The sequence below is a fragment of the Theropithecus gelada genome, chromosome 8 (genome assembly GCF_003255815.1).
Source record: "Theropithecus gelada isolate Dixy chromosome 8, Tgel_1.0, whole genome shotgun sequence".
Taxonomy (NCBI): Eukaryota; Metazoa; Chordata; class Mammalia; order Primates; family Cercopithecidae; genus Theropithecus; species Theropithecus gelada.
The window spans coordinates 52,802,063-52,819,825 of NC_037676.1; the positions used below are offsets into that span (position 1 = coordinate 52,802,063).

Genomic DNA, 17,763 nt, shown 5'->3' on the forward strand with positions numbered 1-17,763 from the left:
GTGCACAGCTTGCAAAGAGCTAGGATCAAGAATGGTGTTCTGTTGTAGGTTCCCAGGTCCCAGAGCAGGTACTTCTTACGGTCTCCCAGCCACTCCCCAAAGTAGATCTAGGGCTTAGAAAAGTCATGGTGCTCTACTGTGGCCTGAATTACATGAATCTATAGTGGAAAAGTGGACCACAGAGAGATACTCACTCACCCTCTCCCATATTGGGAATTTACTGTATTCTCATTTTCAGCCAGTCCCAGCCACACAGCCTGACTGCTCTTCTTTTTCTGGTCAGATTCTGGAGTTTCTTCATGTGTTTCTGTTTAACTCCTGTGTTCTCTCTTGGATAATACGTTTGTAAACAAAAAAAGTGACTGAGGTGGATCTTAATCAATTAGAGGTTTATTTTGCCAAGGTTGAGAACATGACTGGGAAAAAGAAACACAAATCACAAGGAGATCTGGACCCTGTGCTTTTTTTAAAAAGGGTTCTGGGAACTTCAATATTTAACAGGAAAAAGCAAGCAGGAGGAAGAAGAAAGAACAAAAGTCTGGGTAGGCAAAGAAATAAGAGGTCACATTCTTGTGAGGATCTTATTCATGTGCAGAAAAGCTACATTTTATGTAAAGTAAAGTAAACATGAAATTACAGCTTTTTGGGAATGAAAGGAAGGGAGTTTTTTCATGACTCACTACCTAAGCTTGGCCCTTTGGTATAGTGAGTTTGGGGTCCCAATATTTGATTTTGCTTTCATATGTGCGAAGTGTGATTGTCTACACATCATTGTTACTCTTCTAAGTGGACGAAGTACCCTGGAAAAGCATCTAGTCAGCTATCTTGAAAAAAAGCCTGTTGTTTCTTTGTAATAGTGCTTTATACATCTGAGAGGTCTCCAATGAAGGACAGCATATGGTTATTGGTCTATAGAAAGTGTTCAGGGGACTTGGAACAAATCTAACAAAATAGAAGATACTTCTGGAGAAGTGAGAAAATTGAGAAAAATGCAAAAAATGTGTTCTTGTTGTGTTTAGCTATTATTATTATCATTACCATTATTAAATGATACTTTCCAACTGACAAAAAAGTATTCTGGAGACTATTGTTTCTACTCGGGTATAAGTCACACTTTGACAAAAGAGAAATGCATGCAGAGAGCAAGCCATGGAGGGCAAGTTAGGAAATGATACAAATATTTATCTATATTTATTTTATTGAATCAACACTGATAACAGAAATACTCAACATTAATTAAGTACTTCCAAGTATTAGAGACTAAGCAAATAATTAAACATAGTATCTTATTTAATCATCAGATCAATTAATTATTTCCACTTTAGTGATGAGTGAAGGAAGCTATTATATGGTAATGAACTTGCCAAAGATTACCTACTAATAAATAAAAGAGAGGAGATTCAAATCCAGACAGAATTTTGAAGCTAGAGCTTTTATTCTTATCACCTTCTTACAGCTCCTGCATGCATGTGAGTGAGAGAATGAGGGTGAGAAAGAGGAATATATACATTCTTACTTATACCTATGTGAATAATCATGTGTGAATACTCCTTATTATACTAATACTTCTAGTCAATGCCAGCCTCTAAGAGTATGTTAGTTTTTCAGACACATACATACATATATATATATATATATAATTGCTTGCATATAACTTGATAATGACTGCAACCATAAAGGAACACAATCTTTTGAAATGTTATAGGCAGCAAAAGTAGAAACTCTAGTAAGAGAAATCTAGTGTCAATGATTTTACATGATTACTTTGAAAGTAGACCTTTAAAATGATTGAGCTATAGTCACTTTTCACTGAATTTCTGATAAAGGATCTTCTGCTTTTTCTGAACTTTCTACTCTTCCCACTCATCCACTCTTAGCCATCTAAAACTTACCGTCTATGCTGCCTCCTTCTCACTTGAAACTCTTCAATATCTTTTCCTGGCAGGTGCATTCTGTGAATTTCTTAGCAGGATCATCTGGTCTTTTAAAGGCTTGCATCACATTGCTCTTGCATTTGTCTTTAAGTCCTTGATAGTACTACAGTCTCTCCCTACAATACAACTTTCCCCCTCCTACTTTACCTCAAGATGATTTATGGCTCCTTATTCTGCTTCCTTAGCATGTTACCTCTATAGCACTGTCATATGCTCATTATTTTAACATATTTCTCTCCCTCACTAAAATGAGACCTGGGTGCTCAGATGCAATTTGTGGTATGAGTCAGTTCATGAGAAGTATCTTATAAATAACAATAGGAAATTGCAAGAAGTTTTCAGATATGCTGAAACTGTATTTGCAGAGTTGATTAGAGGATCCTTTGTCTGAGAGAGAGTCACCACTTGGGTAATACAACAGAAGATCTTAAATTGAGTTTTAAAAGAGTAAAGGAGAAAAGTTTTGCCAAGAGAATAGAAAATCTTACATGAAGGCCATTTTAAGATCCTATTGCTACATGTGATTTATGAAAAGGAAAAAACACCAAATTTTTCTGACTAATAATGACATTAGATAACATTTTTATTATAATGTAGATTAAGGCCAATTTAATAAACCATAAAATTGGCAAAGTTTCTGGAAACTGCAATGTTGAGTTACAGTTTTTGTGCCAATTTATCAATTTAAAAAGCTAATGTAGATGTTGAAACATCTGCAGTATAAAGAGAGGGCATACTAAAATTTTTGCTATGTAGCTTGTCATTATACTGTGTTCAAGTCCAAAATTTATAACCAGACCAATCATCCCATGTCTTTCCCTAGCTTTAGCTCTCAATGTTTCTGCCACCTTTTTTTTTTTTTTTTTTTTTTTATTTATTTATTTATTTCTGAAGTGCCTCACTTGGTCCCAACCAGCCCCATCCACTCTCTGGAAAGAACACCCTTTTTCTATACTTTATCTTTAATCTTCTACTCATTTTCAGTTACTGTTTAAAATTCATTTCCTAGAGAACATTCCTCTGGCTTTTCAATGTATTGTGATGTAATACTTTCTTCTTCCTCTACCTCTTCCTGCACAGCTGCTTCTTCTGTGTCTCCTCCTCCTCCTCCTCCTCCTTCTTCTTCTGCTTCCGCTTCTGCTTCTGCTTCTGCTTCTCCTTCTCCTTCTCCTTCTCCTTCTTCCATTTTTGAGATGGAGTTTCCCTTTTGTTGCCCACGCTGAAGTGCAGTGGCACAGTCTTGGCTCACTGTAACCTCCCTGTCCAGGTTCAAGTGATTCTCCTGCCTCAGCTTCCTGCATAGCTGGAATTACAGGCATGCACCACCACATCTGGATAATTTTTGTATTTTTAGTAGAGATGGGGTTTCACGATATTGGACAGGCTGATCTGGAACTCCTGATCTCAAGTTAACTGCCTGCCTCAGGCTCCCAAAGTGCTGGGATTACAGATGTGTGAGCCACCGCCCCCAGCCTCTTATTTTTTTTTATAATGGCACTTACAATAATTTGTACTAACATATTTACTTGTGTGGTTATTATCTCTCTTTGTTGCCTCCATAGACATTATAACCCCAAAACTGCTAAAAAGTATTTATAATTTATCATTGGATTGTACTCACAAAAATATTATGTTTTCATTTTTTTCTCCTTTCAGACAGAGTAGGAAAATCAATAAGCACAGCATTTATCATCATTTTAGCTTTCTGAGCATCTACTGGCAACAAGGGTCAGAGCTAAATTCTACAACCCTGAAAGTAACTGCCTTCCATTAGCCCTCTTCCAGAGATTATAAGACTGCAAATGGGAAACAAAGAAAATAGTTATTATTTTTTAAACACTTGCCAAAGCAGAGAATTCCATCTAGTATTTTGGGTGTTTAATAATGATACACTTACATCCCTCCTTAGGAGAAATGATTACAGATACCAGTGATTAACCCTGTGACAGTTTTCAGTACACTGCATATATACAGCATATATAGAGTCATGAGTCATTTAATGATCGAGATATATTTTAGGAAGTGCCTCTCAGTTAGATGGTTCCACTGTTGTGCGAACACCACAGAATTTGCTTACGCAACCTGAGACATCATAACCTACTGCATAGCTAGGTTATACAGTACAGCCCATTGCTCCTAGGTTGAATAGCTGTATAGCATATGAATATACTGAATACTGTAGGCAAAAGTAACACAATGGTAAGTAGTTGTTTAAACACATCTACACATAGAAAAAGTAAAGTAAAAGTACAGTCTAAAAGATTTTGAAAACATGATACACAGGTACAGGACACTTACCATGAATGGAGCTTGCAGGATGGAAGTTGCTGTAGGTGAGTCAGTGAGTGAGTGGTGAGTGAATGTGAAGGCCTAGGCTGTTACTGTACAGCACTATAGACTTTATAAACACTGAACACTTAGGCTATACTACATTTATAAAAAATAATGTTTTTCTTCAATAATAAATTAACCTTAGCTTACTGTAATATATTTTACTTTACAAACTTAATTTTTTCAACTTTGGACTTTTTTGTAAAAGTGCTTAGCTTAAAACAAACATGTTATGCAGCTGTACAAAATTATTCTATATCCTTATTCTCTACTTTTTTTTCTACTTTTAAATTTAAAAATGTATTTTTTATTTTTGACTTTTTAAAATTTTTTTAAAAAAATAAGACAGAAAAACACACATGAGCCTTGTTCTACACAGAGTCAGGATGTCCAATATCACTGTCTTCCACCATCACATCTTGTCCCACTGTAAGATCTTCAGGGGCAATAACACGCATGCAGCTGTCATCTCTGATGGTAATGATGCTGCCATCTGGATACCTTCTGAGAAACTGCCTGAGCCTGTTTTATAGTTAACTATTTTTTTTAATAAATACAAGGAGTACACTAAAAAATTCAATAAAACTATAATACAGTAAATACATAAACCAGTAGCATAGTCTTTCTTATCATGATTATTATGTAGCATATATCATAATCATATGTGCCAGACTTATATAGCTGTCAGCACAGCAGGTTTGTTTATACCAGCATGACCACAAACACATGAGTAATGCATTGCTCTATGACACTACAACGGCTATGACATTGCTAGAGAATAGGAATTTTTCAGCTCCATTATAACCTTATAGGATCACTGTTAAATATACAGTTTATCATTAACCGAATCGTCCTTATGCGGCACATGACTGTATTTAAAATGCTATATCTGACATGTTGCATTGAGTTACTCTATTTCATAAATTATTTGCTTCATTTTTTTTTCTTATGTTTAAATCTCTTAAATTGGAATACGTGTAAATTTGTGAATACTTTAGTTGAAAATTCCTTGTAAGACCAAGAAATTGTTAGCATCAAAGTCATCTTTTTGATACAATGAAATACAGTTACACAAGTAAGGTAAATAATATGTTTTTTTAAAGTAATATTAGTGCTGTAGACAAATTAGACTCATTTTCTTTTTCATTTCTCATGGAGAAGAATATTTCAGTTTGCTTATAAAGTTCCTTAAAATTTACAAACATGTTCAAAGCATTATTTAATTTCAATATCATAACATTTATGTAAGGAAGGGAAGAGTTAGTGTGTCACCCCTTTGAACAGTAATAAACCAAGTCTTGTATGTTAAATGCTTTGGTGGTTATATTGTTGGTAAGAGTTGAAGCCAGAAACCCTAACTTCTATTTTACGGACATGCTTCAGTGTAAAGACAGAGAAGTCATGTGTTAGTTATTGGCTTTGAAGCCCGGAGTTCTGGAATAATTTGTAATGAAGACATGGTGAATTCACAGAGTGTTATCTTTTTACCTGTGGCTTCCACACCTTGCTCCAGTCAGGAATGGCCAGGTTAGCAATGTGAAGTGATGTGTGCCAGCCTGTGTAACTCCAGGTTTTCACCAGGACAGTGACCTGCTGGACCGACGGAAACACTGCTTCACCGTGCAGTCTGAGTCTGGGGAGGACCTGTACTTCTCAGTAGAGCTGGAAAGTGACCTTGCCCAATGGGAAAGAGCGTTCCAGACAGCAACCTTTCTAGAAGTAGAACGGATACAGGTGAGAGTCTGTGGGACCGCAGGATGTGTGGCTCGCTCAGATGCATGTCCACTTCCCTAGAATTCTAATATCATTCCAAAGTAGTGTAAAAATCCAGTTCCAGGAGTCTTGACCTCAAATACATTCCATAATTAGTCATTTTTATTTAGTGACGAGTAATACAACTCTGAATAAAATTTTAATTTTTCCACAACTTGATCTTTCCAGGCTATTTCCTACTACTAATCAAAAATATATTTCTAATTTTAATTAGACATTACTCTGACTTAAATCTAATATAGAAAATACTCTAATTTAATTCATTGTTGACAGTCACTTCCTGTTCTCCAAATATGACCTCCTAATTTCCAATCTGTTGGCATCATTTACTCACAATGCTCTTTCTTCTAGAAAACCTTCCCTTTGCCTCCGTCCTTCAAAGCCTTATAGAGGTTTTGAAACTTTTTATCAAAGGTCATATCATCCAGGAACATGTTCCTGATTTCCAGCCCACCATGCCTAATGCTTGCCAATACTCCTCCTACAATTATCCTGTTCAAACAACTCTTCTTCTCACTTTTGAACACGATATAACATACTTGTCTGGTTTTTTTTTTTACAGAAAAGAAAATGCAAACTAATCAATTTCATTCATACTATTCGTGAAAAGCAATTACATTTTTACTTAAAATCATTAACACATATAAGAACAAAAATCATAAAACTGACACATCTGATTGGAAATACAATTATAGGAAATAGATTTTAAAATAGCATAGTTTAGTGATAAAATTTATACCATATTTTCTACTTATTTATAGCAGCATCTATAAGATTCTTCCATTTATTTGTCTTTTCTTTAAGGGTTGCTCACACTCAGTCTGTTTTGTATTGCAGTGACATGTGCTTGTTATTCCCTGCACTAAATTATAGATTGTTTGGAATTATCTTATTCATGTGCCAACCATGGTCCAGTGCATTTTGCACATGATGAGTAGTCAACAGATATTTATTGAACTTTGTTTCTTAACTGTGAAGTTATACACTAGATCAAACTTTATAGAGCCCTCAGCCTCTGTCTTCACAAGAACATTGAATGAAACAGCCTCCCAAAGTTGGTTCTGTGGCTGACCTCAAACAGACCTGTGGACAAACTGAAAGGTTATCATGCGCTTGCCACATGCAAATGGATCCATAGAGCAAGGACCTAAATACACACATGGACACTTAATTATGAAAACAAATACGGTGAATAATCTAGCATTGACTATTCTGGAAAGTTTGCTTAAAATAGGATTGTTGGATACATATATTTTGAACATGTTGAACTGATTTCTATTTTCTGACCACAAACCTCTGTAGTCAACACATCAAGTTGTACCAGTATGTCATTACAATCAGAGGAAGAGGACAGAAAGAAAACTCCAATTATAGTTTTTTTAATTGTTCAGCTGACTCTTTTCAATAACTCTGCTTTTATCTTCATGCATCTAAAAAGTCTTAAATAGCTAAAAAAAAAATAGTTTCCACAATTAGTTCATAGAACCTCAATTCAAAAAAATATGTATTATATAAAAAATGGAAACAAAAATATATTAAATATAATTTTTATTCCAAGTCAAGGTCCAAGACCATTTAAAGCATTAAAATATAATTTAATGTAATGCAAGTTGACAGTTTTGTTATTCAAATTTATACTTTCAGGTTTTCAAAATTATTATTTCTCTACAACAGTCCACTTTGCTTGGAAACAACTACATGGTAATTTTAACATTTTGGTTCCAATGTAGTATTTTATTTTAAGTCTCCTGATATTTATAAATTAGATAGAGATAAAATCTTTGAATCTGGGTGTTGTGTTCTGTAAACTGATATTCACTGAAATACATTGGACTATCTCCTTGCCCATTCACAATGCCAGTGTAAGATACATGTCAGAAGTGAAAGGTAAAATATTTAATGTCTTTTTAGCTTTTAGTTGTTCTACAGATTTTATAACTTTTTTTGTTTACTATATGAGAAATCAATGGCTGAACACCTTTGTAGTGTTACTTTCAAAATTCAAGATGTGAATATATTTACGTGAAGAACCTTACATGTTTTTCTTCTATATTCTTAATTTATCACTTCCATTAAAGTTGGTAAGGAATTAAATAAAGAAGGAACATAAGTTCTGTTGTAAAACAAGCAGAAAAAAAAGTAATGAATTGACTTTCGAAGTGTTTCTCATTTAAACTTCCTTAAAAAGGATAATTTATTTATTGATTTTTCTCTGTATAATTTGTTTTTAAGGAAACAAATTAAACAACAAATTAAATATTTCAATATTAAACATATGTTAACTATACTCATGATATGCTATTAATATTATAAATGATAGAACTTGAGGCTATATATAAATTGAGACTTCAATGAGTCTCAATTTATAGCGCATCTGTTTCAATTTAATGATTATTGAGAAAAATCTAATTTAATTTGTAATGCTGAACTTAATAGAAAAATTTTAATATGCTGCACCGAATTTATTTTCACCTGACATTTTCTTGTTTAAATGACAGTCCTTGAAATTAGCAAACTATTATGTCTAAATTAGGAGAAAATTTTATAGCCTTAAACATTCCTTAATGTTGATAATAGTTTTAATAAAGTGCTAATGGGTGGATGTAAGCATGCACAATGCTCATGTATTAAACAAATATAATTACTCCCCAAAATGGGCTTTTGAGGCCCATTAAGTATGTTCTTTAGTCTGCTTTTTTTTAAAAAAAGTAACTCCAATAATAATTTTGCATCATTATAATTTTTCTATGCTAATAAGGCTTAAACACAAGAATGTAATTTTTGGTGAAGGCAACTTAATGTATTTAGTTATGATTACATTCAGAATGGGATTCAATTAGTGCAGTTTTACATATGGTATTGTAAAAAAAATACAATGTAAGGATAGGTATTAAAAATTTACTTCAGATAAACTTCTCTTCCTTTTTTTCTTCTCTCTCTTTGTCTCTGTCTCTACTTCTCTCTCGTCTTGTACATGAATCACAGATATTTTTCATGATTGGAATATCCCACCATGATTTAAAATTAAATGCAAATAAAACTGGCTTATAGATGTAACAATACATCGTGGCATATATAAACCTCAAGTTTTTATTTCATATTTGATTTATATCCTGTTTTCTTTATATTTCGGTATCCATATTTAATATGAAAAATTAGGCTGGGCACAGGGGCTCACGCCTGTAATCCCAGCACTTTGGGAGGCTGAGGTGGGTGGATCATGAGGTCAGGTGTTTGAGACCAGCCTGGCCAAGATGGTGAAACACCATCTCTACTAAAAATACAAAAATTTGCCAGGCACAGTGGCAGATGACTCTAGTCCCAGCTACTTGGAAGCTGAAGCAAGAGAATTGCTTGAACCCAAGAGGCAGAGATTACAGTGAGCTGACATTGTGCCACTATACTCTAGCCTGGGTGACAGAGCAAGACTCTATTTCAAAAAAAAAAAAAGAAAAAAGAAAAATTATAATATTATCTGACCTCACTGTGAAAGTAATTACTTGTTGATTTTTAAAAATTGTCTGTAGTTCTAAATAAATAAATTGGAAAGTGGTACATATCTGTAGGAATATCTTGTGCAACATTGAAGAACAGAGAAAGACTCTTAAGATCAAGATCTACTCTTTTGGCTTGGTTACTAAATTTGTATTTGTGTGCATGAGAATGTGGTTTAATAATATCCATAACATTGATATCCTGAGAATTCAAGACAATGCTATTTAACAATAGTTATCTTTCTGTTTAATGAAAATGGTTGGCTACAGTAAATAACGACTTAACATAAACTTGCCTACACCTAAAACTTTTTATATACAACCTTTATTGTCAATACAGCAAAAACCAACAGTGTAGCACAATGTAAAGACAAAACTAGAGGGAGCAGGATTGGAAACTTGGCCAGGCATACACCTTGGCAAGTTAAAAATAAAACCCAACACTCTCAGCTTCTGTTTCGTTAACATTAAAATGTTGATAATCCTCCCTTCTTTATCCAATTATTGTTAATATTAAATTAGGTATTGTATGAAGTACTTACTGCAGAAGCTGTCACATAGTTCTTAATATTAATATTGCATCAATAACATGAAAAGTAACAATACTTTCTGTTCTACCTAGTGCAAGACCTATGCATGTGTGCTAGAAAGTCATCTAATGGGACTCACAATTGACTTCAGCACAGGATTTATCTGCTTTGATGCTGCAACAAAGGTAATGTGTTAAGGTCAACTCTGAGAAATATGCTGCAAACATTCTAATTCAAGGATGATTTAAATGCCTCATAACTCCTTTCAGCATTTTAATTGTAATCATATGTCCGATTTAAGATCCTCGTTTTTGTTAATGGAAATTAAATTATGCTTCAATCTGAAAAAAAGTTTGAATTTTTAATAAAACAAACGTAGTACCACAAAACTGTAACTATATGAAAGTAAATATTTCTTTATAAGTCTATCTATGTATGTGTCTATCAATCAATCATTTTCCTGTTTTTTAAAGATATGACTTTATAATTGAAGGGACATTTTCTTCCCCAAAAAGCAATTTAAAAAAAAAAAAAAAACATGTTTCTTTATACTTTACCTGCATCAACTTCTGCAAGACAAAAAGAAGGAAAACATGTTGTTTTTTAAAATATATATATATATAGCTGACATGTTAAAATTATTGAATGGTGAAAATTTAAAGTTTAGAGTCTAGCCAGGGAGTAGGACTTTTATAAACACTTGACTTAATAAGGATTATGCACTATGAGGTGCTCTTTTCCCAAAGTATATATCTCTGGGAGTGATGCACATTGAATGAGAGAGGGTGCCTACTCAGCCAATCATACCTAAAAAAATCCAATTTTGATTATGATGGAATGACAAATGACAAAGCCAAAGCATTGCACATTATTATCATTATTTTTAATTGGAAGTGATCTTAAAGGTCAACTGACCCCCATTCAACTGGTAATCTCCTTCTAGGCACTACTACAGTTTGTGACTTGGGACCGTTGTCCCCATGGAAGACTTTCTCTTCCCTCTCATTGAGGATCTCAGTTCCTTAGATCCATTCCACTTCCTCCTTCATCAAAGTATGGCTTGGGTATAAATTGATTTGTTCCTTCTCACTAATTTTAAGAATTCATGAATAATTCTTTACCAGAACATACATATTTTATCTAGAAATTAAGTCTTGTGTGGGATTTTCTAAAGCAGATGCCAACAAAATAAAACAGTGGTACAAACGTGTAGGAAAGATGGACTGTAGGAGGCACTGGGGGTGCTTGATTCGGGAAAGATGAACGTCTAATGGTGGGATCCAGGTAGGATTCAGCCTTGTGGTCATTCACCTTGTGAATCTTCATGACCCAGCAGTTGGCATTCTCCTGCAAAATCTCACATTACTTAAAGATGGTTAATAGTTATTTTTATTTTAATATGGTAAAATTAAACAGCACACATTTGCTGGTCAGATTTGGCCATCTAATGTATTGCCTTTGCATCATGACAAAAGAATACTTTGTGAATAAGGAATTTTAAATGCCAATGACTCTTGAAAACTCTCAAATGAGACTGCCATAAACTATTCCTATTACTAATTTTTTCATTAAAATGCTCATCAAATCAAGATAGGCTCCTGAGTATTAAATTAATTTGATAAATTAAATAATTAGTTAAATGAGTAATAAGTTAATTTTATAAATAAATTTAGAAGCAAATTACACTAACTAGAAAAGTCAAAGTCTGATTTTAAAAAGAAAATGTTATTGCCAGAATTGTCACCAAACTCTGTTACATGAATCTGCAAGAATCTTACATTAGCGAATGAGAAAAATAAAATTCACATGAATATATTTCTGAGTATGTGAATCTATTCTGAGTTTATTTTAAGGCTAGCATAATACTAACCTATGTCAGTGTCCTGTTGACTCTGTATAATAAAGGAGAAAATCATGACACCAATGTCCTATCTGGCATTACTGTCTACTTCTGCTGGGTGTTCTGGGAATGAGTGAGTAGTCAGGAGAGTCTAAGTGAATGATTATGATGCCATCCAGGGAAAACAGTTTAATAGGAAATGATAATTTAATCAGTCCAAGCTTGATACTCAGGAAAACACCAGAGGCCTTCAGGAATAGTAGTCACTGTTCTATTTTCTGATTCTATCATTGGAAGCATTTAACTTCAAGGCAATCTGAGAATTGGGAAAGGCTAAAAGGAATCTACACATTAATCAAGGAGATTGTAGTATCCATCACAGATTATGATACTTGGAGAATGAAAGTAGGAACTATTAATAGTTATGTCAGACATAAAGAGGAGGACAAGCAAAAATGGAGATTCCTGGACAAACCACTGAACTGGGCTTACTGCAAGAAACTTGCACCCCTTCATCAAATGAGCCTGGAAGTTATTTTTAAATATGACAAAAAAAGATAATTGTTACATACAAATCAAAACATGCTTTGTCCAATGTTTTATTAAAATAAATAATATCTAGTTATTTTCTGTCTATTTTTGCTAAGTAATATGAATGTGAAAAATATCTCTAAGACTATATGTTCAACAGTTTTTAAATGTTTGGATTCAGGAGAGTTTACCCTTTAGCTGAATATGCTTTGTCCTTCTGCACTTCTTCTTGTAACTTCCAACCTTGAAGTTACTACAGAAGCAAACCAAAGGTCTTGTAATAAAGAAGAGATTCCAGGAAAGCGGTGGACTCTATTCTGGGTCATTAAGTGAGCTCCATATAAAGCAGATAGTGTATTGTTAATATATCAATGAAGGAAAGAATTGCTGCATCTCTTATTTCAGGGAATGAGAGTCCGCATGATTTTAGATTACACTGGTATGCTAAATGTGTGGATGTAGAGGGATGTCTGAAAATGTCAAGCTAATTCTCATTACTTACCACCTGTGCTTGGAAGTTCCCAGAGTAAAAGATTACCCTTGACTTGCCAGAGCACAAGACATATTAAATAGCATTCTGCTCCCTATGCTTACATTTACATTAGCAGGGTATAAGGAGGTGATACATTCTTCAGTTCCCTTACTGTTGCTGAGTGATTTCCTCCCAAATTCATTACTATACAGCTCAGCTTGTTCTTTGTCATTCTCATCCTTATTAAAATGTAGCCTTTTCACTGTTAGAGAAGGGTATTATTATTATTATGTCAAAGAATAATGTTAACCGTACTTAATTTACATAGCTAAAAGCATAGCCTTGTTGCCATTATATTCTTTTAAATATGTATATGTGCATTAATTAATTATATCTAGTGATAGAGTTCCTAGTTAAATAGAAATCTCAGCAGTGGCATCTACAAAACACTCATTTAATTTATGAATAAATCTTCATCGAATGCCTGCTGTCTCTTGTGAGACATGGGAGAGCATACACATCAGTCTTCAAAGACGTTTCCTTAAAGTTGAGACAAGCAGGATGAAACTGCCCAGACAGATATCTGTAAGTGAGGAAGGACATGGAATTTGAGGGAAGAGGGGGATGAGAGATCATGTTTATGGGTATCTAAGAGCCAGATTTTAAAAAAAGATCCAATTAAGAAATTGGAAGTGATTCTAAGAACAGGGGAATACATTTAGGGTTTGAGACAAAGGAAAGAAATGATCACATGTGTGTTTGAGAATAGAAAACTACTGAAATAATGTTTGACTGAAATTAAGACCATCTGGGCAAAATCCAGATTCCAAATGTGTTTTTCGATTCTTTTTTTTATTTTTAATTTTTTAAATTATACATTACGTTCTGGGATACATGTGCAAGACATGCATGTTTGTTACATAGGTATACTTGTGCCATGGTGGTTTGCTGTACCCATCAACCTGTCATCTAGGTTTTAACCCCTGCCTGCATTAGATATTTGACCTAATGTTATCCCTCTCCATGCCCCTACCCCCAAACAGGCCCCAGTGTATGATGTCTATGTGTTCTCATTGTTCAACTCCCGCTTATAAGCAAGAACATGTGGTGTTTGGTTTTCTGTTCCTGTGTTAGTTTGCTGAGAATGATGGTTACCAGCTTCATCCATGTCCCTGCAAAGGGAGTGAACTCATCCCTTTTTTATGGCTGCATAGTACTCCATGGTGCATATATGCCACATTTTCTTTATCCAGTCTATAATTGATGGGCATTTGGGTTGGTTCCAAGTCTTTGCTATTATAAATAGTGCCTCAATAAACATGCGTGTGCACGTGTCTTCATAGGAGAATTTATAATCCTTTGGGTATGTACTCAATTTATAATCCTTTGGGTATACACTCAGTAATGGGATTGCTGGGTCAAATCGTATTTCTGGTTCTATATCCTTGAGGAATCACCACACTGTCTTGCACAATGGTTGAACTAATTTACACTCCCCACCAACAGTGTAAAAGTGTTCCTATTTTTCCACATCCTCACTGGTATCTGTTGTTTCCTGACGTTTTAATGATTGCCACTCTAACTGGTGTGAGATAGTATCGCATTGTGGTTTTGATTTGTGTTTCTCTGATGACCAGTGATGATGAGCTTTTTTTCATATATTTGTTGGCTACATAAATTTCTTCTTTTGAGAAGTGTCTGTTCATACCTTCATCCACTTTTTGATGGGGTTGTTTTTTTCTTGTGAGTTTATTTAAGTTCCTTGTAGATTCTGGATATTAGATCTTTGTCAGATGGATATGTTACAAAATTTTCTCCCATTCTGTAGGCTGCCTGTTCACTCTGATGATAGTTTCTTTTGCTGTGCAGAAGCTTTTTAGTTTAATGAGATCCCATTTGTCAATCTTGGCTTTTGTTGTAATGGCTTTTGGTGTTTTAGTCATGAAGTCTTTGCCCATGCCTATGACCTGAAAGGAATTGCTTAGGTTTTCTTCTATGTTTTTTATGGTTTTAAGTCATGCATTTAAGTCTTTACTCCATCTTCAGTTAATTTTTGTATGAGGTATAATGAAGAGGTCCAACTTCAGTTTCATGCATATGGCTAGCCAGTTTTCCCAAAACCATTTATTAAATAGGGAATCCTGGCTGGGTGCGGTGGCTAACACCTGTAATTCCGGCACTTTGGGAGGCCAAGGTGGGCAGATCATGAGGTCACGGGTTTAAGACCAGCCTGGCCAACATAATGAAACCTTGTCTCTACTAAAAATACAAAAAATTTTCTGGACGTGGTGGCAGGCACCTGTAATTCCAGCTACTTGGGAGGCTGAGGCAGGAGAGTTGCTTGAACCCAGGAGGCAGACGTTGCCATGAGTGGAGATCACATCACTGCACTCCACCCTGAGTGACAGTGTGAGACTCCATCTCAAAAACAAACAAACAAACAAACAAACAAAAAGGGAATCCTTTCCTATTGCTTGTTTTTGTCAGATTTGTCGAAGATCAAATGGCTGTAGATGTGTGGTTTTATTTCTGATTCCTCTGTTCTGTTCCACTGGTCTATATATCTGTTTTGGTACCAGTAACCATGCTGTTTTGGTTACTGTAGCCTAGTAGTATAGTTTGAAATCAGGTAGTGTGATGCCTCCAGCTTTGTTCTTTTGGGTTAGGATTGTCTTGGCTATATAGGCTCTTTTTTGGTTCCATATGAAATTTGACCTCTTCAGGGAGAACTGCAAATCACTTCTCATGGAAATAAGAGAGGATGCAAACAAATGAAAAAAAAAAATTCCACGTTCATGAATATTAAGAATCAATATTTTGGCCATAAGGTACAAAATAATTTATAGATTCAGTGCTATTCCCATCAAGCTACCATTGACTTTCTTCACAGAATCAGATTCCAGATTTTTGAAATCTATCCTCTACTGGGCATTTACCACTCTATCACTGAGGAAAAAACAAATACATTCATGGATGACAAAGTCAAAGAATAACACTATGAATTGAGGGAAGAAAATTATCAGAGTGTAACTGTAGAACAAAGAGACACAGTACAACTCAAAGTTAAGGTTCCAGGAGGTATGTGGGGAGAGGAAAACTGGAGAAATAGATTGGGCCACATGATCAAGGTCCAGCACGCGCTCCACCACAATCTTGTTTACACAGTGGAAAGAACATTCTAGCTGAGGTACAGCTTGCAGCAAGCAGGTGGAGGCAATACTGAGTTAATGGGCATTTATGTTTCCCCTCAATGACTTATTATAGAATAACTTTCAAACTTTTTTAGAATCATGGAATTTTGTAAAAACCAAAACCAAAAACAGCAACAACAACAAAACTATAAAAGGGAGATATTTGTTATGGGCACCTCCCTTTTATGTTTTTGTTTTTGCTTTACAAAATTCCATGATTCTAAAAAAGTTTGAAAGTTATTCTTTCTATAATAAATATGGACATCCAATAAATAACACCTGAATGTTAGTAGTAAAAATAAGAATGAAGGCATTGGAATCCCACACCTGAGACATAGCATTTACTCCTCCTGCTGCAGCTCAGGAGTCACAGGGCTCCATGGGATGCAACTGTAGCACAAATAATATTCATATTCATACTATGTAAATATCCATTATGATTATTAGAACACCATAAATTTGACTCTTAAACATGGGTAAAGGACAGCATTACTCATATCATTGCTTGTCTCTAGAATACTAGGTCCCCCAAATTGTTATAGTCTGCTTGTTTTTATCATTATTTAATATTTTAATAGTTGAAATTGAGAATGGCTGTGGTGTAATACTTACAAAGGCTTCTTTACTTCAATTTATTTAAAAGCCAGTACTGATACTTAGCTTGTTAAAAACACTTTTTGAAAATCAAGATTGGCTAACAGATCTATGAAGATAATAAATATGAAGTAAAAGGACACAGTCTTAAGAATGAGCTTTATCACAGATTATAAGCTACTGTGCACTATTATAAAAGGATTTTATGGTTTCTTTCATCTTTATATCCATTATTAGCCTTAACTGAGTGTGCATTAAAAGCATTGTTATGGAAAATGTTTGTTAAAACCCACTCACATGTATAGTGACCTTCATTTTGCAAACTTACATTCTGAGCAGTAAGAGACAGACAATCAAGATGATCTTAGCTGAAATCACTTCATTCTGGTTTTTCATATTTTTTCTACAAAATTAGAGGACTTGATTATTTTCCAAAATAATTTTGATTACAATTAAATTCACGGTTAACACATTAACATTTGAAATTCATGAAATACCTTAATCTGTCTAATCCACTTAGTCCTTTAAATCAATACTGATTTCTAGAATGTTTCAAGGTAAAGTTTGAATTGAAGTTAATATGGCCATTTTTATTTTCAAAAATATTTGACATGGCTTTGATAAACTGAAGGAGCTCTGAGCTACTGTTTCTCCCAAAAGTGTATTACCCACATGTACACACATGTGCACACACACACACACTTCATTATACATCTTTAGACTTTTTATATAAAGCATTCATATGATCACAATATGAATTCCATCACTTAAACTTCTCAACATAGAATGAACCCTTTATTTCTTAAATTTTATATTATTCCATAGTCTTTCAATTATTTCACATCAGACAGTTACTAAAAATGTAAAAAAAATTGAAAACATCAAAATGAATTCTTTCTTGAAATGTCTCCTATGTAAGTAGAAATCTTCACTCTACACATTATAATATAGTTCTGACAGTACTCACATAAATCTTAACATTTTAAAATTATATATTTATTTTTTCGTTCTAATTGTGTTACAGCTCAGCAATACAGACAAAGAGAGCTGTTTGATGTGATTTTTATGATCTT

At 34.2% G+C, this 17,763-nt stretch overlaps 1 protein-coding gene across 3 annotated transcripts in view; it reads left to right on the forward strand.

Annotated features, from left to right (window-relative positions):
- Positions 1-17,763, forward strand: part of SNTG1 (syntrophin gamma 1) — an 883,016-nt gene that overhangs the window by 775,142 nt on the left and 90,111 nt on the right. For all 3 annotated transcript variants that reach the window (XM_025394077.1, XM_025394078.1, XM_025394076.1), the window contains 2 exons: positions 5,847-5,999; positions 10,155-10,247. In XM_025394077.1, the coding sequence (XP_025249862.1) occupies positions 5,847-5,999; positions 10,155-10,247 (246 nt within the window). The remainder of the gene's footprint in view (positions 1-5,846; positions 6,000-10,154; positions 10,248-17,763) is intronic.